We start from the raw sequence: 26,958 nt of genomic DNA on the forward strand, positions 1-26,958 counted from the left end.
AGAGGGAGAAAGATGGGTAGATGGGTGAAACTGACAGATGGTGGTCACTACAAGCAAGCAGGTGGTGAGCCACTTCAACTGCAACAAAGACATCAGAGTATTTTCTGAAAAACACGTTGACAGAGATTTTAACACAAAGATACATTTTGTTAAGCTTTTCATCTTGGATTCATGAGGACATTTGCAAGAACACAAATTTGAAGGAGAACTGCATTTCATACAGTATAAAGAGTGCACTGATTGCTTGGCAATGGAGCTTTCATTAGTAAAGGCATTGCCATGAATAATGCACCACTTATATGATGACTGACAGCTAAATACCAACCTTGGCTTAAATTTAAAGCAGGCAGGTTGACTGTTTAGTTAAGGAGAAAGTGAGGACTGCAGATGCTGGAGACCAGAGTTGAAAAGTGTGGTGCTTGAAAAGCGCAGCAGGCCAGGCAGCATCCGAGGAGCAGGAGGATCGACATTTCGGGCATAAGCCTTCTTCAGGAATGAGGCTGGTGTGCCAAGCGGGCTGAGATAAGGGGGGGGAGAGGAAATGAGGAAGCTGGAGAAATCTACATTCATCCCGTGTGGTTGGAGGGTTCCTAGGCGGAAAATGAGTTAAGGCACTGCTCGGAGGAATGAATTGAAAATGGCGATATTGTTAAGTTGAAACAGGTACAACATGTATATATGTTATTTCTGCCTGCAAAGAACAGGGCTGTATGTATTAACATATGTAGCTTCAACAATGTGCAAGGATATCATAATGCAAGCCAGACCAACAATCCTAAATTAGTTGTCAACATAATTCTTAGTACATTTGGAGGTATTTAGCAAACCCTGCCCAATCTCAGAATCACATCTAATGTTGGAGAACATGTTCTGAGTTTTGTAAGCATAGGCTGATTGGGTATACAACTATGTATCCTCTTGCAACCAGCTGAAGTAAAATGTTTTGGGATGTAGGGCCAACATAGCTAGCATCAGACTTGCACTGAAATTTATATACTACATTACTCATTGCATGATAAACAGAATATTGTACTGTCTTGACAGTAATATACTGTTAGTGGCAAAAACATCATTCATATTGCTACTGCATAATAGCAGAACAAAATCATTAGCATCATCGGTTTCTCAGTTTTTTTGAGATACCTCATTTTTCCAAGATAATCAGAGGTACACTGGGCCATAGGCCTGTATGAGAGTCTGTGCATTGTGAAACAAGAAATGATCAGATCGAGGTGGACATTATTTCACCAGATTAGATTTGATTCCCTACAGTATGGAAACAGGCCCTTCAGCCCAGCAAGTCCACAATGACCCTCCAAAGAGTAATCCACCCAGACCCATTTCCCTACCTGTATTTACCCCTGACTAATACATCTAACACTATGGGCAATTTAGCATGGCCAATTCACCTGATCTGCACATCTTTGGATTATGGGAAGAAACCGGAGCACCCGGAGGAAACCCACGCAGACACAGGTAGAATGTGCAAACTCCACACAGACAGTCGCCCAAGGCGGGAATCGAACCCGGGTCCCTGGTGCTATGAGACAGCAGTGCTAACCACCATGCCACCGTGCTCCAAAGATGGTTTTGAACTTTATGACTATGTGCTGTATTTCAACATCTTAAAATGCTCTAACCACTTTCTAGGGCAACGTCATGACCAAAGTTAACCAGCCTGCACACTTGCCAACCAACCAATCAATATAGATTAGATTAGATTACATTACAGTGTGGAAACAGGCCCTTCGGCCCAACAAGTCCACACCGACCAGCCAAAGCTCAACCCACCCATAGCCCTACATTTACCCCTTACCTAACACTATGGGCAATTTAGCATGGCCAATTCACCTGACCTGCACATCTTTGGACTGTGGGAGGAAACCGGAGCACCCGGAGGAAACCCACGCAGACACGGGGAGAATGTGCAAACTCCACACAGTCAGTCGCCTGAGGCGGGAATTGAACCCAGGTCTCAGACGCTGTGAGGCAGCAGTGCTAACCACTGTGCCACCGTGCCGCCCATATACTCTTCTTCTGTATAAAATATCATTCTCTGTACATTAATAATCTTGCATATGTCATCACGACTAACAGCCTCAACAAAACTGCTGTTCATTCAGCAATATTGAAGTTCAATCCTAATAAATGACAAAAATTTTAAACATGAAATCCCTTTACAGAATCTTTAGGAAGCAAAAGTAGTTGAGTTACTGGCGTCAGAAGTCACATGACACTAGGTTATAGCACAACTGGTTTAATGAAATCACAAGCTTTAGGAGCACAGCCCCTTCGTCAGGTGAAATGAGAGAAATCACACACAATTTCTCAGCAGAGAGATCAAAAGATCATACAACTGATTTAAGTGGAGCGTCAAATAATGTCTCTGCAGGTGACAAAAAGTGTTCGATGGTGAGAGTAAAGTGACGGACAATGTGATGGACACCTACAGATTTTGAAGGATGCCCTCATAAGAATGGGATACGATACTCAACTCATCAATCGCTAGTTCCGACATGCCACAGTGGAAAAACCCCAACAACCTCCTCAGAAGACAGGCACAGGGTACAACGTCAGCGCTTCCCCGGAGTAGAGAGACTACACGATGATCTTTGCAGCCTTCAACAGGTCATCGACAACAACATGCATCTCGCCAAGACCATCTCTATGCCTCTACTTCTCGCCTTCAAACAACTGCCAAATCTTAAATAGACCATTGTTCACAGCAAACTACCTATCCTTCAGGACTACATCGACCACAACACCATAAAACCCTGCAATAGCAACCGCTGCAAGACATGTCAGATTGCCAACATATATATGGCAGATGCTCAAGCAACTCAGCCAATGTTGTCTATCACATAGACTGCAGACAAAGTCGCCCTGAGGCATAGTATATTGGCAAGACTATGCACAAGCTATGATAATGGACGAATGGACACATCCTCCTGCAGGATATGGGAGCTCAGGGAGACTTTCATCACCCCTGATGACGAAACCTGTGGGAAGTGCACCCAGCTGCAGGGAGACCATATGAGGAGCTGAGCTAGAGCATGAGCGACATCCGAGATGCTGAGTGCTTCATAAATCACAGTTTTAGTGAGATGGTCAGACCAAAAGGCAAAGGGAGTAGGCAGTGGGCACAGGAATCCCCGTGGCCATTCCCCTCAAAAACAAGTGTACCATTTTGGATATTCTTGGATGCGGGGGCAGCGGATGACCATTCAGAGCAAAGCAGCAGTAGACAGGTCAGTGGCACTATGCCCGGCTCTGGGGCATAGCGAGAAAAGGCAAAGGTAAACAGGACCTTAGTGATAAGAGACTTGATAGTTAGGGGCACACACAGGAGATTCTGGGGCCACGAACAGGAATCCAGGATGGTGTGTTTCCTCCCGGGTGCCAGGTTCCAGAATGTTCTCAAGGGGGAGGGTGTGCAGCCAGAAATCATTGTGCACATTGGCTTAAATGACATAGATAGAAATAGGGATGAGGTCCTGTGGAGTGATTATAGACAGATAGGAAAATAATTAAAATCCAGGACCTTGTTGGTGATAATCTCTGGATTACTTCCAGCGCCACATGCTCGTGAGGGTAAGAGGAGGAAGATATGGCAGATGAATGCGGGATTAAAGAATTGGTGCAGAGAGCAGAGATTTAAATTTTTAGATCATTGGTCTTTTCTGGGGCAGAGGTGAGCTGTTCAAGAGGGATGGGTTGCATCTAAACTGGGGGTGGGGGGAACCAATATCATGGCGGTCAGGTTTGCAAGTTCCACAAGGGAGGGTTTAAACTAGATTGGCAAGGAGGTGGGATCCTCAATATCAGGGAGGTAAGTGAGGGGTTGGAAGGAGGTACTGTAATCAGAAATAGTAAAGTGAAGAGAAAGTTCCGGCTGGAGCATAACAGGGAGCAAGGAATGCCTGCTGGTTTAAACTGCATCTGTTTCAATACAAGAGGGCTGACACGTAAGGCCAATGAACTCTAGGCATGATTAGGTACGTGGGGCTGAGATGTTATAGCTATTACAGAAACCTGGCTAAGGGAGGGACATGACTGGCAGCTTAATGTGCCAGGGTACAGGTACTTTAGGCGGGACAGAAGTGGTGGAAAGAGAGGAGGGGGAGTTGCATTTTTGATTAAGGCCAGTATCACAGCAGTAATCAGAGATGAAATAACTGAAGAAACATCCAGTGAGGCTTTGAGTGGAGTGAAGTAGTAAGGAGGGGATAATGATATTATTGGTGTTGTACTATGAGCCACCAAATAGTCAACAGGAATGAGAGGAACAGTGACACTGGGGAGACTTGTAGGAGCAATACGGCTCTCAAAGTAGGGGATTTTAATTTTCCTAACATAGACCAGGACTGCCATAGCGTTAAGAGCTTAGATGGGGTGGAATTTGTTAAGTACATTCAGTAAAGGTTTCTCAAGCAGTATATAGAGGGTCCTACTCAAGAAGGGGCAAAATGTGATTTACTTTAGATTAGATTAGATTACAGTGTGGAAACAGGCCCTTCGGCCCAACAAGTCCACACTGCCCCGCCGAAGCGCAACCGTCCTACTCAAGAAGGGGCAAAATGTGATTTACTTTAGATTAGATTAGATTACTTACAGTGTGGAAACAAGTCCACACTGCCCCGCCGAAGCGCAATCCACCCATACCCCTACACGTACTCCTTACCTAACACTACGGGCAATTTAGCATGGCCAATTCACCTGACCTGCACATCTTTGGACTGTGGGAGGAAACCGGAGCACCCGGAGGAAACCCACGCAGACACGGGGAGAACGTGCAAACTCCACACAGTCAGTCGCCTGAGACGGGAATTGAACCCGGGTCTCTGGCGCTGTGAGGCAGCAGTGCTAACCACTGTGCCACCGTGCCGCCCACTTGGGAAATAGGGCAGGACAAGTGACAGAGGTGACAATGGGGGAGCACTTTGGGACCAGTGAACATAGTTATGGAGGGGGACAAAACTGGTCCATAGGTTCAAGTTCTAAATTGGGCCAAGGCTAATTTTGATGGAATTAGACAGGAACTTGCAGGGTTGACTGGAGTCATTTGTTTGCTGAAAATGTGGGAGGCCTTTAAAAGTGAGATAGCTAGAATTCAAGGTCTATATGTTCCTGTGTGGGTGAAGGGCAAGGTTGGCAGGAATAGGGAACCCTGGATGACAGGAGATATTGAGGCTTTAACAGAAGGAAGGAAGCATGGCTCAGGTAGAGGTAGCTGGGATCATGCGAATCCCTGGACAAATATAGAGGATACAGGAGTTTACTGGAGGAAGAAGTCAGGAGTGCAAAAACAGGGCATGAGATAGCATTGGCTGAGAAGATTAGGGTGAATCCAAAGAAGAGAGAGAATAGGACTCTTCAAGGATCAAAGTGGACATGTACATATAAAACCACAGGAGATGGATGAGGTCCTCAATGAATATTTCTCCTGTGTTTACCGTGGAGAAAGACAAAGACTTGGAAACTTGAAATTAGTAGTCATATCACAGTATAAGTGGTGACGGATGTATGGGAATGTATGAAGGTGGATAAATTTCAACCTTCGGATGCTCCGGTTTCCTCCCACAATCGAAAGATATGCAGATTAGGTGAACTGGCCATGCTAAATTGCCCACTGTGTTCAGGAATGCGTAGGTTAGGTGCATTAGTTAGAGGTAAATGTAGAGTAATGGGGAATAGATTTGGGTGCGATACTCTTTGGAGGATCGATGTGGACTTGTTGGGCTGAAGGGTCTGCTCCCATACTGTAGGGATCCTATTAACATCTCCTGGTCCCAACCAGATATATCCAAGAACACTGCAAGAGGCTGGAGAAGAAATTGCAGGGGCCCTGGCTGATATTTTTGCATTTGCCACAGGTGAGGTCCCAGAAAACTGGAGGGTAGTGAATGTTCTGTCTTTAATCAAAAAGGGCTGCAAAAGAAAAACTTGAGAACTGTAGATCAATAAGTCTAACATCTGTGGTAGGTAAGTTATTTGGGAAGATGCTAAGATATACATGCATTTGGAAAGACAAGGTTTGATTAGGAGCAGTCAGCACAGCTTTGTGCATGGGAGATCATGCTTCACAAATTTGTTAAAGTTCTTTGATGAAGTGACCAGGAAGGTTGACGAGGGCAGGACGGTAGACATAGTCTATATGGATTTCAGTAAGGCCTTTGATAAGTTTCTACGTGGTTGGCTGCTCTGGAAGGTTAGATTTGACTTGATGGTAGGAAGCAGAGGGTAATAGTGGAAAGATGCTTGTCAGGCTGGAAGCCTATGACTAGAGTGCCTCAGAGGTCAGTGCTGGGCCCATCGCTGTTTGTTATCTGCAGAGGAGCCTCGATTATCCAGCATTTGATTATCTGGCAAGATCACAAGGTCCCGATGCTCAGCTAAACTATGTTATCAGACATTTGATTATCCGGAATTCAATTAACCAAACGAAATACTCCCCGCCCATGTCCTTTGGATAATCAATGTTCCTCTGTATATCAATGACTTGGATGAGAATGTACAAGGCATGATTAGTAAAGTTGTAGATGCCACTAAAATAGGCAATAATGTGGACAGTGAGGAAGATTATCAGAAAGTGCAGCAGGACCTTGATCAACTGGGAAGTAGGCTGGGAAATGGCAAATGGAGTTTAATATAGATAAATGTGAGATTTTGCATTTTGGAAAGTCAAATCAAGGTATGAGTTTCATGATGAATGGTAGGGCTTTAAGGAGTGTAGTGGAACAGAGGGACCTTGGACTTCAGGTGCACGGTTGTCTGAAAGTGGAGTCACAGATTGATAGGGCAGTGAAGACAGCTTTTGGCACACTTGCCTTCATCAATCAGGGCACCAAGTATAGAAGTTGTGAAGTTATGTTGCAGCTGGTGAGACCGTACTTGGAGTACTGTGTTCAGTTTTGGTCATCTTGTCATTGGAAGGATGTTATTAAACTGCAAAAGAAATTTACAAGGATATTGTCAGGTCTCAACAGATTGAGTTATTGGGAGCTGGAGGAGCTAAGACTTTTTTCTTTACAACGTAGAAGAACGAGGGGGGGAATCTTATAGAACTGCATAAGATCAGGCGAGGCATGGATAGGGTGAACACACAGTCTTTTTTTCCAGTGTGAGGAAAAAAGGACTAGAGGGCATTAGGTTAAGGTTAGTCGGGAAAGAATAAAAGGGAACCTGCCGGCAACTTTTTTTTTTAAACACAGAGGATGCTACACACATGGAATGAGCTACCAGCAGAAGTGGTTAAGGTGAGTACATTAACGTTTAAAAGGTATTTGGATAAATTCATGAATAGGAAAGCTTCAGAAGGATATGGGCCAAATGCAGGGAAATGGGGTTAGCGTAGATGGACATTTTGATCAACATGGACCAGTTTGGTCTGAAGGGCCTGTCTCCATGCTGTAGCACTGTATGACACCCACGCAACAATCCTTAGACAAGAATGTTTCATTCCAGTCAGAGAACATTCAGCGGTCAAGGCCATTCAGCCTCCGATCTGTGGGTAAGCATCCTCCAAGGCAAACTTTGAGATACACAGCAACGCAGAATAACCAAGCAGAAACTGATAGTCAAGTTCCTACCGAAAATGACAGCCTGAACTGTGATCTTGGGTTCATGTCGCGCTATATGTGACCCCATCATACTGTTCTGTGAAATCTTCCTACTGTCCTCTTTTGACACCATCATCTTAATAAATTGTAATGATCTCTCTACCTTAATTAATTTTTGCAGTTTTGGACACAATTGGCTTGATGGTAGCAAGTACAGTTGGATCCTCAGCATTTGACTCTTATACCTATCATGTTATTCCTGTCATTTAGCTTGTCTCTAGAACCACATTGTTTTGTAATTATCTCTCTACCTCATTTAATTGGATTATAAATAATCCCTTCGCTTGTTACTCAACTGTTGACACTTTACTTACACCGTCTGACACTCGGAGAGATTTATTATTCAACACTCCACACATACCAGTTATATAATCATTTGATCTCTCTACCCTTAAACTGTGTCTTCATGCTTTTCTCTCTCACTTCATCTGATGAAAGGGCTGCACTCCAAAAGCTTGTGATTTCAAATAAACCTGTTGGATTATAACCTGGTGTCATGTGACTTGTGACTTTGTCTACCCCAGTCCAAAACTGGCACCCCACATCAGAATTACATGAGGTGGTGGGATAGATGGGGCAGCCTTTAGCTGAGATAAAAAGTAGGTTTAAAGGCCCATATTCAGAGAACAGAATGAGAGAGGGAGATGGAATTCCAGAGCTTAGCGGTTTGGCAGGTGAACACACTGACTAATGCCGCAACTGTACAAACATAAAATTTGCACGAGTAGGCCATTCAGCCCTCAACACTGCTCCACCATTCTAATGTGTGGCTGATGTGTTTGTATTTTGAATTCCACATTCCCACCTATTCCCAATAACTTTGAATTTTGTTGCCTATCAAGAATCTATCCAAAATAAAAAACAAATTTCTGATGCAACTTGGGACGTCTGCAGCATCTGTGGAGAGAAAGCAGAGTTAACACTTTCAATCCAATTACCCTTCAAGAATCTATCCACTTTTGCCTTAAAAATATTCAATGACACCAAATCCACCACCTTCTGAGATAGTGTTCCAAAAGTTACGTGTCAAAAAATTTTCATCTCTTTCCTAAAAGAGCGACCATTAATTTTAAAACAGTGACCTTTGCTCTAGAAACAACCACAAGAGGAAACATAGGAGAAAGTGAGGACTACAGATCTTGAGATCAAAGTCGAGTGTTGGGTGCTGGAAAAGCACAGCAGGTCAGGCAGCATCCGAGCAGCAGGAAAACCGATGTTTTGGGCAAGAGCCCTTGAAACTTTGATTCGCCTGCTGCTCAGATGCTGCCTGACCTGCTGCGCTTTTCCAGTACCACACACTCAACACAAGAGGAAATGTCCTAATCATGTTTACCTCATCAAGACCACTTATACGCTTCAATCACCTACACTTTACTCTTCTAAATTCCAGAGAAAATAAGCCTAGTCTGTCCAACCTTTCCTCATGAAACAAACTGCTCAATCCGATTAGCTAGTAAATCTCATGTGAACTGCCTCCCTTAAATAAGGAGCTCAAAATCACACCGTATTCGAGATGTTATCTCAGCAATGCCTTTACAACTGCAGCATAAAAGCTTTACTTTTATGTTCAGTTCCTTTCAGTATACGGGAGATCACTCCACTCGCCTCCTTAATTAATTACTGTACCAACATGCCAACATTTTGTGGCTCAAGCACAAGAACACCTAGATCCTTATGCCCCTCAGAATACTGTAGTCCTTCTCAGTTTAAGTAAACTCTGATTTTCCATTATTAGAATCATACAGTGCAGAAGAGGTCCTTCAGCCCAAGTCTGCACAGACATGTAAGAAACTAATCACATTTAACAGCACTTTGCCCATAGCCTTGAATTTACGACTTGCCAAGTGCTCATCCAGGTTTTTTTTTAAACCTCTACCGTCCTGCCAGGCAGCAAATTCCAGACCTGGCTATAAAGGCTTTTGCTTTCACTCTACCTAAACCTCACCTTGAGCCTATATCCCCTTGAGACTGAATTGAATTGAATTTATTGTCACGTGTACAGAGGCACAGTGAAAAGCTTTGTTTTCGAGCAATACAGGCAAATCACATAGTTCAATAGCACAGATAAGTAAATAGTAGGTAAACAGCGACAAAACAAAAACACAGGTATAGGCAAATGCTAAGAGTTTGAGAGTCCAATCAGTATTCTAACAACAGTAGGGTGGAAACCGTTTCGAAACTGGCTGGTGCACGTGTTCAGGCTTCCGTACCTTTTTGTGCTGACCCTCTGTACTTCTGTACTGACCCTTCAACTAAAGGGAACAGCTGTTCCTTATCCACTGTCCAAAATCCTCAATCAGATCACCCCTTAATCTTCTCCGCTTCAATGAAAACAACCCAAGCCTATTCAAACCTTTCCTCATAACTTAAAATTTCCAACCAAGGCATCATCCTGGTGAATCCCTGCACCCGCTTTGGTGCAAACACATTATTCCTGTAATGTGGCAATCAGAATTGCACACAGTACTCTAGCTGTGGTCTCACGAAAGTTATACATAACTCCAACATGACCTCCCTGTTTTTGTAATCTATGCCTTGATTGATAAAGGCAAGTGCTCTATTTGCCTTTTTTTAAACTAACATGCCTGTCTGCCTTCAGAGATCTATAGACAAGCATGCCAAGGTCCCTTTGTTCCAAAGAACTTCCCAGTGTCATGTCATTCATTGAATGCTTTTGTCAAATTACCCCTTCCAAACTGTATCGCTTCACATTTTTTCAGGGCTAAATTCCATCTGCCACATACCTGCCCATTTGACAATCCCATTTAGATCTTCTTGTATCCTAAGACACTCAACCTCATTGTTAACCACCTGACCAATCTTTGTGTCATTCTCAAACTTAATAATCCATACTCCCCACCAACAGCCGCCAATGTCATTTAAATAGACAGTAAACGATCGAGGACCCAGCAAGATCCCTTTGGTATTCCAGTCACTAAAGCAGCCTTCGATCATCACCTTCTGAATCCTACAACTAAATCAATTTTGAATCCACTTTATCAAATTACCCATATCCCATGTGTATTTGGCTTCTTGACAAGCCTTGTCAAAGACTTTGCTGAAATTCACATGAACTACATCAACTGCACTAACCTCAAATTCACTTCCACAATGGGAGGAGGTGGATGTAATGTATTGGTTCAACACTCTATCAATGTCCTCAGCTGCACCTACAGACCGCTCCTTTGGTCCCTCCTCTTTCCCTGGTTATCCTCCTCCCATTGATATATTTAAAGAATTTTCCCAACTTTTACCAGCCAGAGCTTCTTTGTATCTGCTCTTTGCTTTTCTAATTGCTTTCTTAAGTTCCAGCCTGCACGAAAGTCTCTGCTAATTTGTTCCTCTTGTATGTGCTAAAAGCCTCGATTTTCCTTATCCTATCCCAAATATCTCTGGTTTTTCCATGGTTCTCTGAGCTTGTTACTATTGCCTATCATCCTAGAGGGACCATGCTAGTCTTGTACCCTCCCTATTTCCTTTTTGAACACACTGCACTGCTCTTTTATAGATTTCCCCACTCGTAGCTGTTCCCAGTCTACCTTGGCTAGATCCTGCGTTACTTTAGTAAAGTCCACGCTCACCACAAACCAAATCTATTTTTTGGAAACTTGTCTATTTATTTGTCCATAAGCAGCTTACATTGTACCATTTTATTCATGACAACGTGAACAACTTTCCATTTCCCCACTCTATCTGCCATCTTTTGTCCATTAACTCAGCCTATTGATATCCATCTGCAACCTCCCAGAGTCTTTTACGTTAGCTTACTTTCATACCCATTTTTGTGTCATCTGCAAATTTAGATACCATGTTTTCGTTCCCCTCATCTAGTCACTGATGTATATTGTAAAAACTTGAAACCTGCAGCACACAGCCCTGTTGAACCCACTCATCACATTCTTCCACTCAGAAACAGACGCATTTACGTACGCTGCTTTTCACTGGCCAGCCAATCTTGGAGCCACGCGAGCATATTACTCCCAATGTCATGAGCTCCTACTTTTCACAATAACCTTTAATGTGACACCTTTTGAATGCTGTTTGGAAATCCTCCAATGTAAACAGACTCCCCTTTATCCACAGTGAATATTGCTTCTTCAAACAACGCCAAAAAATTGGTTAAAAGTATTTCCCTTTCACAAAACCAGGCTGACTCCTAATTAAAATGAGTTTGTGAAAGCGCATAGAAATAAACTCCTTAATCGTTGATTCATCCTGACGACAGAAATCAAGCTTACTGGCCAATAGTTTCTTGATTTCTGCTTCCATCCTGCATGAACAGCAGGGTTATACAGAGGAACATCTATTATCCGAAGGCCATGGACGGGGACTTTCGTTTGGTAATCGAATGCTGGATAACATAGTTTAGCCATGCATCGGGACCTTGCAATTTTATTGAGATAATCTGAAGTTCAGATAGTCGAAGGCCAGACAATCGAAGTTCCTCTGTATTTGCTATTTTCCCAATCTGTCGCAACATTCCCAGTACTTTGTGAACTTAAAAAATTAGCACTGCCATATCTACTCCATGTTCTGAAGTCACAGCAGACTCAAATGTTAACTATTTGCTTGAATTGTGTGCAGTTCTTGAATTGTGTGCAGATCTTTGTACAATGAAATGCTTTTCCCACGAGTTTATTACTTTCTTAAATCTCTCGTTAACCAGATGGCGAGTCCTCTTCTTGGAATATTTCTTTATAGTAGGAATATACTTATTCTGTGTATTCTGAAATAGCTATTTACATGGCTAGCACTACTTTTCCATTGATCTCTTTACCCAAAATGCTGCACCAAAAAGCTCTTGAAAGCTTTTTACAAACTACTCACTCACGCTATGACTGCCAATCAGGTTTCACTACTTCTTACATAGATTAAAATCATCCATATCCCTCAGCTACAAACATCCAATATTTCTTTTTGTATATAGAGGTACCTCGATTATCCGATTATCCGAAGGAGATCTTGCAGTACCGATAGAAACATTACATCAAAGAGGCTTTTCCAACACTGATCGTGCCTTTTGTTTACTATGGTTAAAAACGAAATTGGCTTAATGAAATGCTGCCGAGAACAGTCCTGCACTTCGATGGGAACCTCGGCACCGTCTCCAAATGACTGACTGCCCGCCTGTTATCTTACCATACTTGCCCTGGAATTCTACATTAGGGTGTACCCTGAACTCTCCTTCCCCAGATAATCTAACATTGTCCTGTACAGGGCAACGGTGGAACTTGACAAAAAGTTGCAGTAAGGTATGTGTGTCTGTCTGTGTGCACGTGCTGCCCAAAGGCAGCAGTCATACTGTTGGTGTCCAGTCTGGCTGCCACAGGGGTAGGGGGTGGTGGCCAGAGTGAGCACAGGGGCGGAGGTGGGGGCGCAGGGCAGGGGCTCACGTGTGGTGTGTTGCTGCCTCGTCTCCTGAATGGGGAGCTGTGTCAGTCCCATTGTACTGATTAGGGGGCAGGGGTGGGTGGGGGGTGCGTGGGGGCAGGAAGGCTTTAGCAATGCTGGAGATCCCTTACACACAAGTGTGTGTCTGCTCAGAAACAAACCCTGAAACAGAGAGGGAGCAAGGCAGGCAAAGCGAGGAAAAAGCAAACTTCAGTAAACTCCGAGTCCCAGAGGAGAGGCATTGTATCAATTAACCGAATAATCAACAATCCGAACGAAACAGTGCCCGCCCATCTCGTTTGGATAATCGAGGTTCCTCTGTATTTTGTCCTACAACAAGTAATCCTATAGATTACATCAACTAAGAAAAGCCAAGTGATTCGTACAAGCTAAGAGTAGGAGAGAACGGGTGAGCTACTGAAAGCAATCTACATAAAAGGAGAATTGACCTAGAAGTAAATGAGAATGGGTGACTGTGCGATGTTATAATAGGACTAGGTATGGGATGGGTAAAGAAAACATGGAAGGATGGAATCGGGCTTTCAAGTTAGTGATCTTGATGTGGAGCCCAAGAAGCCGCAGGATCCTCAAGCAGAAAATGAGATGCTGTTTTTCAAACCTTCGCTGAGGCTCACTCGACCACTGCAGAAAGTCTGTAACAGAAATGTTGGCATCGGATACGGTGGTGTGAAGTGGCAGGCAATTGGAAGATCAGGGTCATTTTTGCAGACAGAACATTATCACTTTGCAAAGCAGTCACCCAGTCAGTGCTTAATTTCCCCAATGTAAATAAGACCATACTGTGAACAGCGAATAGTGTAGACTAGATTGAATTAAGTACAGGTAAATCACTGCTTCAACTAGAAGGTATGCCTGAAACTTCCTGAGGAGGGAGAGGTAAACAGCCATGTGTTATATCTTCTACAACTGCATAGGATGCTGCTGTGGGGGTGTGAGATGGTATTGATTAGATTACTTACAGTGTGGAAACAGGCCCTTTGGCCCAACAAGTCCACATCGACCCTCCGAAGAGCAACCCACCCAGACCCATTCCCTTACATCTCCTTCACCTAACACTACAGGCAATTTAGCATGGCCAATTCACCTAACCTGCACATTTTTGGACTGTGGAGGAAACCGGAGCACCCGGAGGAAACTCACGCGGACAGGGGGAGAACGTACAAATTCCACACAGACAGTTGCCTGAGGCAGGAATTGAACCCGAGTTTCTGGCGCTGAGAGGCAGCAGTGCTAACCACTGTGCCACCCACGGGTATTGAGGTGGTATTAGGGGGAATATACTAGAGTGACCCAGAAGGAACAGATCCTGAGGATTGCTGCTGGGGAGGGGGTAGTGGTGGTGTGTGAAGAAGATAGGAGGAGAGAGACATGTGTCTGGTTGTGGCATCCTCTTGGAGATGCCAGAGATGTCAGTTTATAATCCTATATATGCAGAGGCTGGTGGGGTGGTAAGTGAGGATAGGGGGAGCCCTATCATTGTTATCGGAGGGGAATGGATGAGGGTAGAAGTGTGGGAGCTGGGTTCAGCTTGCCTCGGGTGACTGTGTGGATTTTGCACATTCTCCCCGTGTCTGCGTGGGTTTCCTCTAGGTACTCTGGTTTCCTCCCATAATCCAAAAATGTGCAGGTCAGTTGAACTGGTCATGCTAAATTGCCTAGCTTTCTATCTTTCTTGAGTGCCATACAACTGAATGCATGTATGAAAGAAAAGTCAAGGATGCTAACCATGTCAAAATTACAAGCCATACCGACAGTTTTAGGTCTGGAGCAGATTAGAGATAGGGAAAAACGAAACCATGAAAGAACTTGAAAATGATTAAATGCTGTTTAACTCTGTCAGCACATAGGTGGTGAGCACTCCATAGGATCAAGTGATGGGTCCCGGGAGCAAATAAATAAAACTCAGCATAAATAAGCAGCACTCCAGTGAAATCACTCACCCTTTGTGCAGAGTGCACTGGTCGTCTTTTCTTCTCCCTTGTATATAAGGCAATTTCCTCTTCACTTTTCGCAATCCTAAAATCTTCCTGCATCCTGAGTAAAAAGGAACAAAAAAAAACCATGATCTGCATCAGTAAAAATAAAGGAAAATTCCATAACAACTTCATCATAATGCAAAGGTAGGATGAGAGCGAGAACGTCAAAGCAAGAGTGACACTGCAAAACAAAATATTGCATTTATGCACCACCATAGACAATTATATAATACCCCAAAATCAGTTAAAACCAATGAGGAACTTGAGACTGCATTCCAGGAAATGAGGCACACAAAAAAAAAATCAATATTCCAATCTTTTGGTACCTCCTACAAGAGGAAAGACAAAGATTGTGGCTAGTGCATCTACAATTTCCACTCTCATTTACTTCAGAATCTTGCATTGTCAACTTCGTACCAAACGTTCAGCAAAATACGTGCTCCATCACATTTGAACCCATCTAGTCCTCCACTGTTATTAAGACTTAAGCAGCATCTCTGTCTTTGGTGAAAACAGATGCAAAGTATTCATTTAACACCTCTACCATGTCTTTTGCCTCCAGGTGTATACCACCTCTCTGGACTCTAACTAACCGTACTTCTTTTAACACACTTTTACTATTTATTCGGCCATAACAACCTTGGGAGACCTCGATACTGGCTACCTGTCTTGCCTCAATTTCAAAATAGTTTTAATTTGCTTTTGGACCTTGCCACTAAACCTTCTATATTCCTCTTGGTTCTCAATTTTATTTTCTACTGGCCACTTGTCATAAGCACACTTCTTCATTATCTTAATTTCTATCTTCTTTATCATAAAGGAAGCTCCAGATTTTTGTTCTACTTTTCCCATTTGAAGGAATATATCGATGTCCCTGAATGATTTCCTCTTTAAAGGCAGTCCATTATTCAGTTTACATGACCATGAGTATCCAACATAAAATCTATCATACGAAGATGGACTCAAATCCATTTCTCAATACACTCTAACAGTTTTAAACGACAACTCAAGTTAGTTCAGTCCACAGCTGATGACTACCCATAGCTCAAAAATTATTCTTATAATAAACACAGCAAACACGCAACAGAAAATAATACACTATAAAAATCAAAAGAACTGTGGATGCTGTAAATCAGAAACAAAAATACAAATTGCTGGAAAAGCTCAGGAGTATCTGTGGAGAGAAATCAGAATTAACGTTTCGGATCGAGTGACCCTTACTCAGAACTGAGGAATTGCTTTTCCAGCAAATCCTACTTATGTTTCTGATAATACATTGCATCCTGGTTTATGTAAGCAAAGAAAGTGGAACAGGTCATACTGACACCACAAGAAAACCCTTATGGCACTTTTTCTTCCTGCCAAGGCACAGAACAACTTACTATTACACTTGACTAGAAAATGAGGAAAATAATATTTAATAACAGTTTCAGATATTTGCTTTAAACCATACCTGTTCACACAATGTTGTATTTCAGGTACTACTACTCTTCGTTTCCAGGCCATGATGTCACCCTCTGTGGCTATTTGGCTACGGGGAGCATTGTGATGCATCTGACGAACACCTTCAATCTGTCCACTACGGCGCAGTCCTACATTTGGTGGTGACAAAATATCGGAGCTGGGGATCCTTAAAACTTCAAGCAGAACAAAATATTAAAGTTAAGAAAAAAAATCTTCAGCCTCTTAAATGATCCAACTTTGATTGTTTACTGTGTCACATATACGGTTAATCTTGCAATATCTGCCTTTTTGCTATTCAGTTGGCTGAAAATATATCAGAACATAAAGTAGAATCCAGAAATAGCCACTTCAAAGTTGAATAATGCAATCCAACTACTATTTTTAGTAATTACTTGTTTCATTGTGTAGCCCATAGCACCTTTTCCATGAAAATTAGGATTGGGGAAAAAAAACACCAGAAAAGATTGAGAAATAGCTGCAGATAGAGGTGGACTTTCAAGGAAGAGAGCATATGCCCTAATTAATTTGCTAATGAAAAGCATATTCTTCAAACACTGGAAACAATAAGCAACCAGATCTAACATAACAAAATTATATAAAAACACAGGTGGTCAGGTAAATCTATTTAGAGAAGAACAGCTAACATTTTGTGTCAAAAATATTTGATCAGAACTCATGCACTTAGCTTGTTTTAATAACTGCATGACCACTAGGGATAGACTGTGTGTGGTTGCTCGAGAAAATTAACACTTGAAAGCGCTGAAGCAGCTCGGCATGTCTGGCAGCATTTGTGGACATAGAAATAGTGTTAATATTTTGAGTCTGATGTGACGTTTTCATTTTCAGACTTCTGCACCAATTTATAGCTATTTTACGGTTATTTCTTTCACCCGAAAGAGCAACCTGTGTTTCACACATAACCTCCATACCATCTGCTCCCCTTGTGCCTCCTCCACTTCTTTCAATAGTATAAAAAACGTTATTTTCCAATCCCTTTCAGTTCTGAAGAAATCTTACTGAACTTAAACATTTAACTGTTTTTCTCTCCACACTAGCAGGCAGATCTGCTGAGCTTCTCCAGCATTCTCTGTGTATTTCAGAAGCCCAGGCAAAGTTTCTGGGGACATTGATTCAAATTCCACAGCGACAGCTGGTAGAATTTAAACTTGGTTAATAAATCAGAATCTCGCTTCAGTAATCATGACCATGACAATTGTTATTGATGATCATAAAAGCCTTTCAGAAAAGGAAAGAAAATTTGCCATCCTTATTTAGTCTGGGTTACATATCATTTCAGATCAAAAACAATGTGGTTGACTCTCAATTTCCCTCTGAAATGGCTTACAATACCACTCAGTTCGTTGACAAGTATGGATAGATAACAAACCATGTCCCTATCAGAGACACCTAAATCATATGAAAAAAAATATCAAAATGCTGTGTATACTAGATATCTTAAACGGAAGAAGTGACGGAAAAACTCAGCCATTCTGGCAGCATCTGTGAAAAGAGAAACAGGGTTCATCTTCTCAGTCCAATGTCTCGTCTCTGGAACCTGAAGTGGGTTCAGCTTGTTAAGCCTCTTCTGACAGAAAAGTCAGTGGATTCAAAAGGTTAACCATTTCTCTCTCTACAGATTCTGCCAGACCTGCCGAGTTTCCCCAACCCTATTTTAATCCCATGAAAAACTGATTACACTTGATGTTCTGGCTCCCTGCATTTGGCAGAGGTTACAGTAAACAAAGAGAGAGTGTTTTTGAAAAAAAATGATCCAAGGCCAAAATAGAAAATTATCTATAACTAGGTCTGTAAAAACAGTATTTTATTCAAACAGAAACCTATGCAAATTGTTGCACACTGAGGAAAATGATGCGTCAACATTCATTTAACATTACCAATTGGTGCAGGCAACATGTTGATTGTTTTGCAATATTATATGAAGTCAAGTTATGCTGACTGAGGCAAAACAAGAAACTCAACTAATGCTCAGTTCAGTCATTCCTGCAAAATCAAGCAAATTATCTCAGTGCCTATCAATGGCTCACTAGGTATGCAGAAGCATCTGGCCATTCAGTCCATCAAGCATTCATCGTTCTACACAATCATGACCAAATGACCGCTTCAATGGCTTTATAACAATCTTAGAGCCATAGTCATGTACAGCACAGAAACGGACCCTTTGGTTCAACTGGTCAATGCTGAACAGATATCTTAAATCTAGACCCAATTGCCAGCACTTGGCCCATATCCCCCTCAAGCCTTTCTATTCATATACCCATGCAGATGTCTTTTAAATGATGTAATTATATCCTCCTCCACCACTTCCTATGACAGCTCATTCAATATATGCTCCCCCCTCTATGTGAAAAATTGTCCCTCAGGTCCCTTTTAAATCTCTCCGCTCTCACCTTAAACCTACGTCCTCCAGTTTTGGACTCCCCCCAGCTCCAGGGAAAAGATACTAGGTAAAAACAAGGACTGCAGATGCTGGAAAACAGTGTCTAGATTAGAGTGGTGCTGGAAAAGCACAACAGGTCAGGCAGCATCTGAGGAGCAGGAAAATCAACATTTCAGGCAAAAGCCCTTCCTGATGAAGGGAAAAGATAGTCTATTTATCCTATCTATGCCCCTCATGGTTTTACAAACCTCTATAAGATCACCCCTCTGCTTCCAATACTCCAGGGAAAACAGCCCCAGCCTACTCAGCCTTTTCCTACAGCTCAACCCACCAACCCTAGCAACATCCTTGCAAATCTTTTCTGAATCCTTTCAGGTTTCATAACATCTTTGCTATAGCAGGTTCTACACTATCTCCTTATTTCTTTACATTATTGGAAGTTGGAAATGTGTCAAACTTGACTTTAAATATACTCAAATAATTAAGTTTCCTGTGAACTAAAGAAAGCCAGAGATTCACAACTCATGTCTCCTCTTCAGTCCAAAGTAGGTTCCCCCTCATTTTGTATTTCTCATCCCTGACTGTAGGATTCCATGACCAGAGATCTATCTTACAGGATATTTAAAGACACAGGTACGTTTCAATTAGATTGAGAGAATCAGAAGTCAAGAGTTTAGATACACTGTTGAAGCTGTATAAGGCTCTGGTCTGACCGCATTTGGAATACTGAGCAATTATGGGCTCTGTATCTTAGGAAGAATGTGTCGGCATTAGAGGGATCCAGAGGAGGTTGACAAGAATGATCTCACGGATGAAGAACTTGTCTTGAGAGGTGGTTGAGGACTCTGGGCCTGTACTTGTTGGGAATGGAGGAGGATGAGGGGATATCCGAATGAAATTTATGGAATACTAAGCAGCCTGGACAGCTTTTACATGGAGAAAATGTTTTCGCCATTAAGAGAGACTAGAAACTGAGGGGAGCCTCAGAATAAAGGGATGACCCTTTAGAACGGAGATGAGGAGGAATTTGTTCAGCCAAAAGGTGGTGAAACTGCAGAACTCATTGCCACAGAAGGCAGTGGAGGCAAATGATTGAGTGTATTTAAGACAGAGATAGAACAGAGATAGATAGGTTCATGATTAGTAAGGGGATCAATGAACATGGGGAGAAGACAGGAGAATGGAGGTTGAGAAACAAATCTGCCATAATTGAATAGCAGAGTAAACTCGATAGGCCAAATGGCTTAATTCTGCTTCTGTCTCTCAATCTTCAAGCTCAAAAAAAGATCTACAGGCCCAGTTTGCCCAATTTTTCCACAAAGGGCAGTTCCACTATTGTGGAAACAAGTGTGGTGAACCTTAGTTGCTTTAATTCTTGGAAATAATATCCCGAGGTAAGATCACCAAAACTGCTCACAACACTCTAGATGCAGTGAAACCCAGATTCTACACAACTGAAGAAAATCCTCATGTGATAAAAGCTAATATACAATTAGCCTTCCTAATTGTTTGCTGTACCTGCATGTTCATGTCTAGTGATTTATTCATAAAGACACCCAGACCTTTTTGTACATCTGCACTTTCTAATCTCTTCAAATTTAAAAAATACTCCACAGAGCTGCTCTTCCTACAAAAGTGAACAATCTCACACTATTCCACATTAATTTCCATCTGCCACGCTCTTGTCCATTCACCAAGTCTGTCCAAATCTTCTTTATGCTGATTACATTTCCTTCACCAGAATACAGTTGCACCTAACTCTGTCTCAGCTACAAAATTAGAAATATTACATTTGACACTGAACACGGATATACAGTATATCACTGTCTGCCAACATGAAATTCCCTGGTCATTCCGTTAGCTCTTTTCTGCTTGTTTACTAATCCTTAAGATATCCAGTAGATTACCTCTAATCCCATGTGATTTAATTTTGCGAATTAACCTCTTGTGAAGGGCTTTATTAAAAGCCTTTTAAAAATTCAAGTATATTATGACTACAAACTCTCATCAATTCTGTTTGTAAAATGCTGAAAAAGAAATTAACAGGCCTAACCGACATGATTTCCTATTCACAAATCCACAGTGTCAAATCAGATCATCATCCATTCTTTATTTTGCAATCAACATTTTTCCCACCAGTGCAGAGTTTTATTTTCTCTTGCCCTCTCTTCTGAATAGCAGGGAGGTAATTGCAAACTTTAATCTATAGAAGCCATTCCAGAACCATTAGAATTTTGGAAGACGATCACCAATTCATCCAAAGCTACCTTTTTCAGCATTCTGGGATGTAGAATATCAGGTTCCAGGGACTTGCCAATATTCAATACAATTACCGTATATACTCATGTAAAAGTCAAATGTTTTAGACTTTTTTTAAAAGGTTAAATTTATGGGGTTGACTACTACCTGGATACTACTTTTGAGGGGCTGAAATTCATGCTATAGTCCAAAATACCATATCGTTAAGCAGAAGCCCAATTAACCTCTCAATGAATAAGTGTGCTTGGATGCTACAGGGGAACTGAGCTCAGCTGAACTGCACACAAAGGGAGGTTGTCACTTGACTCTGATCTGATGCATGTTAAACTTTTACGCCAAATTGATGAGAATTGTATATCGAAACACAATAGCATAAAAAAATGTTTCCACATTGTAACATTTGTATACAGGATAATACTTTGACTCACAAATGTTGATCTGTGAAGAACCAAGTTTGACTTAAACATGAAATATATGGAAAATCCAGATTTTTTGGCCAAAAGGGGTAAATGTTTACTCGAGTATATATGGTAATTTCCCCAACACAGCCTCCTTACTGGTGCAGGCAGAAGGGTTTCAAATTAGTCATATTTTTGGATCATTGGGATCTCTTCCAAGGCAGTTGGGATCTGTTTAAAAAAAGGAGTGGTTGCTAACTAGACGGGCACGAACATCCTGCTGGGAAGATTTGCTCGTGAAACCCAGGTGGATTTAAACTAATAAGGCAGAGGGAACCAAAGCAGTAAGTCAGATTGTGAGCAGAAGGTAGAGGTTAATAAGCTAATCAGGTAGGGCTGGTCCAATAACCATGGTGAGGGAAGTATTCATAAAAGATCAAAATGTGAGTTGAAAGTTGAATTCAAAGATTGTGATGGGGCTCAGTATTATCAAGGATCAAGAAAAAAGGATGGAGTGTGTCAAAAGCTGCACTGCACAAGAAAATATTAAAAGAGAAATACAATTCAGTAGAACTTATTTAAAACCAAAACTAAAATAGAAATTGCTGGAAAAGCTCAGTATGTCTGGCAGCATATGTGGAGAGAAATCAGAGTTCACATTTCAGGTCCAGTGACCCTTCCTCAGAACTGCATTTTCAACGAACAGGTCAAGCGCAGGTAAAAGGCCAGAGGGAAGGGTTCAGGTAGAGGGAGTGTGTTGGAGGTGGGTGAAGGGATCTGTGGGATGGGAAAAGGACTCTTGTCCAAAGGATTGAGCACAGAGCTGAAGGAGGAAGAGAGTTCAACGTCATGTCATGCCCAAAATTCATTAAGGTGGGGGTGCAGAGGATTAAAATTGAGATCTTTGAGTCTGTTAACTCTGATTTCTCTGCATTGATGCTGCCAGACCTTGTGTTTTCCCAGCAACTTCTGTTTTAGTTTTTGTTTCTGATTTCCAGCATCAGCAGTTCTTTTGAGTTTTCTTTTTGAACTTATTTCAAGTCCTTGCACCTAAATGCATGTGGCATTCAAAATAAAGTTGATGAGTTAACAACACAAATAGAAAAATAGGTATGACCTGGTGGCAATTTCTGAAATGTGGCCACCAGAGGAGGAGAACTGGTAGTTAAATATCCAAGCATACTCAGTATTCCAAAAGGAGAAGCAGAAGGTAGCGTTGCTTTATTGGTTAAGGATGACAGCAAAGCTTCCAACGTAAAGTATAGCATAAGCCATGAAATAACGAGGGCTTGTTAGAATGGCACAACAGTAATTGTAGGTGATTTTAATATGCATATTGACTGGATAAATGAGCTCGAGGGTAGCTTTGAGGAAAGGTTCATAGAGTGTATGAGAGATTGTTTCTTGCAGCAACATGGCATGGAATTAAGCAGAGAACTGACACTATCCAACAGGGAAGGATGAATAAATGGTCTTGTAATTAACGATCCTCTGAGAAGGAGTGACCAAAACATGCTAGAGTTCCAAATTCAGATTGAGTAAGTGAATACAGGCACATACAAGAGTTTTAATGTTGAGGAAGGAGTTGGCGCTACTGGACTAGGCAAACAATTGAAGGGCAGGGCGGCCAAATAACATTATCAAATGCTTCGGGAGACACTAAATACCTCTCAACTGAAGTATATTCCCTAGAGGAAGAGGAATTGTAAAAAGATGAAGTATCATTCATGTCTTAATAAGGAAGTCAAGGATAACAAAGGCAAGAATTTGGCAGATGGGGTTGAAAGTGAATAAGTATGAGGTTATGCATTTTGGCTGGAAAAAAAAAGGAAAATTATTATTTAAATAGGAAGTAGTTCAAATTGAGTCAGTGCAGAGGGATACGGGTGTCCTTGCGCGTGAATCGTGTTAAGTGGCTCTGCAGGCGCAACATATAACAAAACAGACAAACAGAATCCTTATAATCCAGTCCTTTTGCAATAAACGTAAAAGTGGTGTTGCAATTGTTTAAGGTGTTACCGGGATGACACCTAGAGTATTGTCTCCAACTTTGGTCTCCTTGCTTGAGCAAAGATGTGGTGGCATGAGAGGCAGTTCAGAGGAGGTTCACTAGATTGATTCTAGGATGAAATGGCTATCGTATGAAGAGCTTTGAATTGGGCTTGTACTCACTGGAGTTCAGAAGAATTAGGTAGGATCTGATTGAAGTATGTACGACAATGAGATCAGCCACGTTCATATCAAATGGTGGAGTGGGTTCAAAGGGTTGAATTCGTAACTAAGATAATTTCTCAGAATTTCTTATTCTCTCTAGTCCTTTAGATCTCTATTAATGGATGATTTATTGTATCTTCTTCATCATAAATATCATTTATCTCTAGTCCACATCAACTCTGCTTGCCATGGATCCCCATTTGTCCTAGTTAAAAATTTTCTTTATACATATTTCTTGAAGCTCTGAACAGCTCATTTATGTTATTTTGCTAGTTTACAGTCCTATTCTATTCTCCCTTCATCAGTTCCTTGGTCCACCTTTGCATATTCTAAAAACCTCCCAATCCTTAGGTATACTACTATTTCTGGCAACTTTGTAGGCTTTTCATTTTTCATTTCATACAATCATTAACTTCCTTTGTTAGCTACAGTTGGCTGACATTTTTGAGGTTTGTGGGCCTTGAAGAAATGTGAAGTTGCTGCAAATTGAGAGACAATTATTTAAAGGCTATCCATTGCTTCCGTCTCTTCATACCTTTGATGTATTTTGCCAATCAACCTCAGGTAATTTGAATTCATTCGTTCAAAATTTCCTTCGTTCAAATTTAACATTTTACCTTCAGAATGAATTATCCTGTTTCAAACATATTGTAAAATTCTACCGTGCTATGGTCACTCATTCTTAAAGGTTGTTTTACAAGAGGGTTACTTCGCCCTCTTTGGTGCATAATGTTAGTCTCAAAAGGCTTGTTCTGTCGTTGGTATCTCCTCACATTGATCTAGAAAACCATCCTTAACTCACTCCAGAAACATTCTCTACAGTAGTAGTGTTCGTCAGTGTATAGTGAAGTCAGCTGCAATTACAACTACCAATGCTTTTCTATCACCTGCTTAATACTACGACCCACACCGTCACTCCTGTTCGAAGTTACATAGAACATTAGTGCAGTACAGGCCCTTCGGCCCTGGATGTTGCACCGACCTGTCATACCAATCTGAAGCCCATCTAACCTACACTATTCCATGTACGGCCAATGATGACTTAAATGCACTTAAAGTTGGCGAATCTACTACCGTTGCAGGCAAAGCATTCCGTACCCTTACTACTCTGAGTAAAGAAACTACCTCTGACATCTGTCCTATATCGATCACCCCTCAATTTAAAGCTATGCCCCCTCGGGCTCACCGTCACCATTCTTGGAAAAAGACTCTCCCTGTCCACCTTTCTACCCCTCTGATTATCTACATGTCTCTATTAAGTCACCTCTCAACCTTCTTCTCTCTAACAAAAACAGCCTCAACTATCTCAGCCTTCCCTCCTAAGACCTTCCCTCTATACCAGGCAACATCCTTGTAAATCTCCTCTGCACCCTTTCCAAAGCCTCCACATCCTTCTTATAATGCGGTGACCAGAACTGTACACAATACTCCAAGGGCGGCCGCACTAGAGTTTTGTACAGCTGTAGCATAACCTCACAGTTCCGGAACTCGATCCCTTTATTAATAAAAGCTAAAACACTATGCCTTTTTAACAACCCTGTCAACCTGGGTGGCAACTTTCAAGGATCTGTGTACCTGGACACAGAGATCTCTCTGCTCATTTACACTACCAAGAATCTTACCATTAGCCCAGTACTTTGCATTCTGGTTACTCCGATCAAAGTGAATCACCTCACACTTGTCCACATTAAACTCCATTTGCCACCTCTCAGCCCAGCTCTGCAGTTTATCTATGTCTCTCTGTAACCTACAACATCCTTTGTCACTATCCACAACTCCACCGACCTTAGTGTCGTCTGCAAATTTACTAACCCACCCTTGTAAGCTCTCTTCCAGGTCGTTTATAAAAATGACGAACAGCAGTGGACCCAACACCGACCCTTGCGGTACACCACTAGTAACTGGACTCCAGGATGAACATTTCCCATCAACCACCACCCTCTGTCTTCTTTCAGCAAACCAATTATTGATCCAAACTGCCTGACAGGTACACACTTATCTAGGACACTCAGGAGCTTTTCCTTGAATAAGCTCCACATTTCTAATGTGCCCATCCCCTGCAGTTTTCTTCCCTATCCTATGCTTCCTAAATCTTGCCTAATCGCATTGTAATTGCCTTTCCCCAAGCTATAACTCTTGCTCAGTGGTATACACACCTATCCTTTCTATCACTAAAGTAAACAAAGTTTAAGTCTTTGTCGCCCCACAGAGGGATTTACAGAATGTCTAAGTAGAATATTGCATATATTGACCTATCTTCTCCCTCACATTTCTTTTTAAATGCTCAACTTGCTGTGATCTGGTTTGGGACCAGAAACTTAACCTTTCATAGATAAAACTGAGCCACATTATTTCATTTTTTAAAAAAAATCAACAAGCTGCAAACTGCTTTACTTTGCTCTGTATTCTTCTATATAAAGTAAACATGAGTTAACACTAAAATTAAATCAGTTAATATTTTATGCACTCAGGTTTAATCCCTAATTACGCCATCATTTCTGCTACAAGAATTGAATTTATTGTCATATGTATTGAGGCACAGTGAAAAGCTTTGTCTTGCAAGCAATACAGGCAAATCACTTGGTTAAATAGCATAGTTAAGTAAATAACAGGTAAACAGCGGCAAAAACCAAAACACAGGTACAGGCGAATGTTAAGAGTTTAGTTCTGAAGGGACTATACACAAATATGCCTTCTGGATAATTTTCCTTCATTCCAGGTAACACTGCAGGTAACACTCAGAGGTAATATCTTCTACTTTCATTTACGCTCTCTTGATTGTGAAGGCCTCAGTCCCTTGTGGTTACTTTTCCAATTCTTGGAAAATAATCTGCCAATTATCATCTTTTTGCGAGAAGGTACTGTGAGACCCACTGTAGATTTTCCCAATAGCTTCAAACTAGGCAACCTTCTATGTTCATGAACTTCAAACTCAGGTTAAGCCTTATCCATCTTCCATGTAGTCAATGAGGTTTACAGAGCAGTCTCTGTCATTTATAACAACTAACTTCGCTCAGCAAGCTGCAAATTACAAGGTCTAATATAGAACTAACCTGTCCGAACAAACACTCAGACACCAGAAAACTTGACTAAGTTCTAACCATGTCCAAGATAATACATCCGGTTTGGGATATTCTAAAAACTTGATATTTTGTGTTAAAATGAGTACACTGACACTGAAATAAAACATACTGTAATAAAACCACTTAAATGGTAGG

The 26,958-nt window shown here is 41.6% G+C and overlaps 1 protein-coding gene across 3 annotated transcripts in view; it reads right to left on the reverse strand.

The window, feature by feature from the left end:
* Window positions 1–26,958, reverse strand: part of brwd1 (bromodomain and WD repeat domain containing 1) — a 213,785-nt gene that overhangs the window by 106,273 nt on the left and 80,554 nt on the right. For all 3 annotated transcript variants that reach the window (XR_006313234.1, XM_043701210.1, XM_043701209.1), the window contains exons 19-20: window positions 16,461–16,644; window positions 14,972–15,065 (exon numbers count right to left, since the gene is read on the reverse strand). Coding sequence is in view for 2 of the 3 variants with exons in the window: in XM_043701210.1 (XP_043557145.1) it covers window positions 14,972–15,065; window positions 16,461–16,644 (278 nt within the window). In the remaining variant the exon portion in view is untranslated. The remainder of the gene's footprint in view (window positions 1–14,971; window positions 15,066–16,460; window positions 16,645–26,958) is intronic.

The sequence above is a fragment of the Chiloscyllium plagiosum genome, chromosome 12 (assembly GCF_004010195.1).
Source record: "Chiloscyllium plagiosum isolate BGI_BamShark_2017 chromosome 12, ASM401019v2, whole genome shotgun sequence".
Classification (NCBI taxonomy): domain Eukaryota; kingdom Metazoa; phylum Chordata; class Chondrichthyes; order Orectolobiformes; family Hemiscylliidae; genus Chiloscyllium; species Chiloscyllium plagiosum.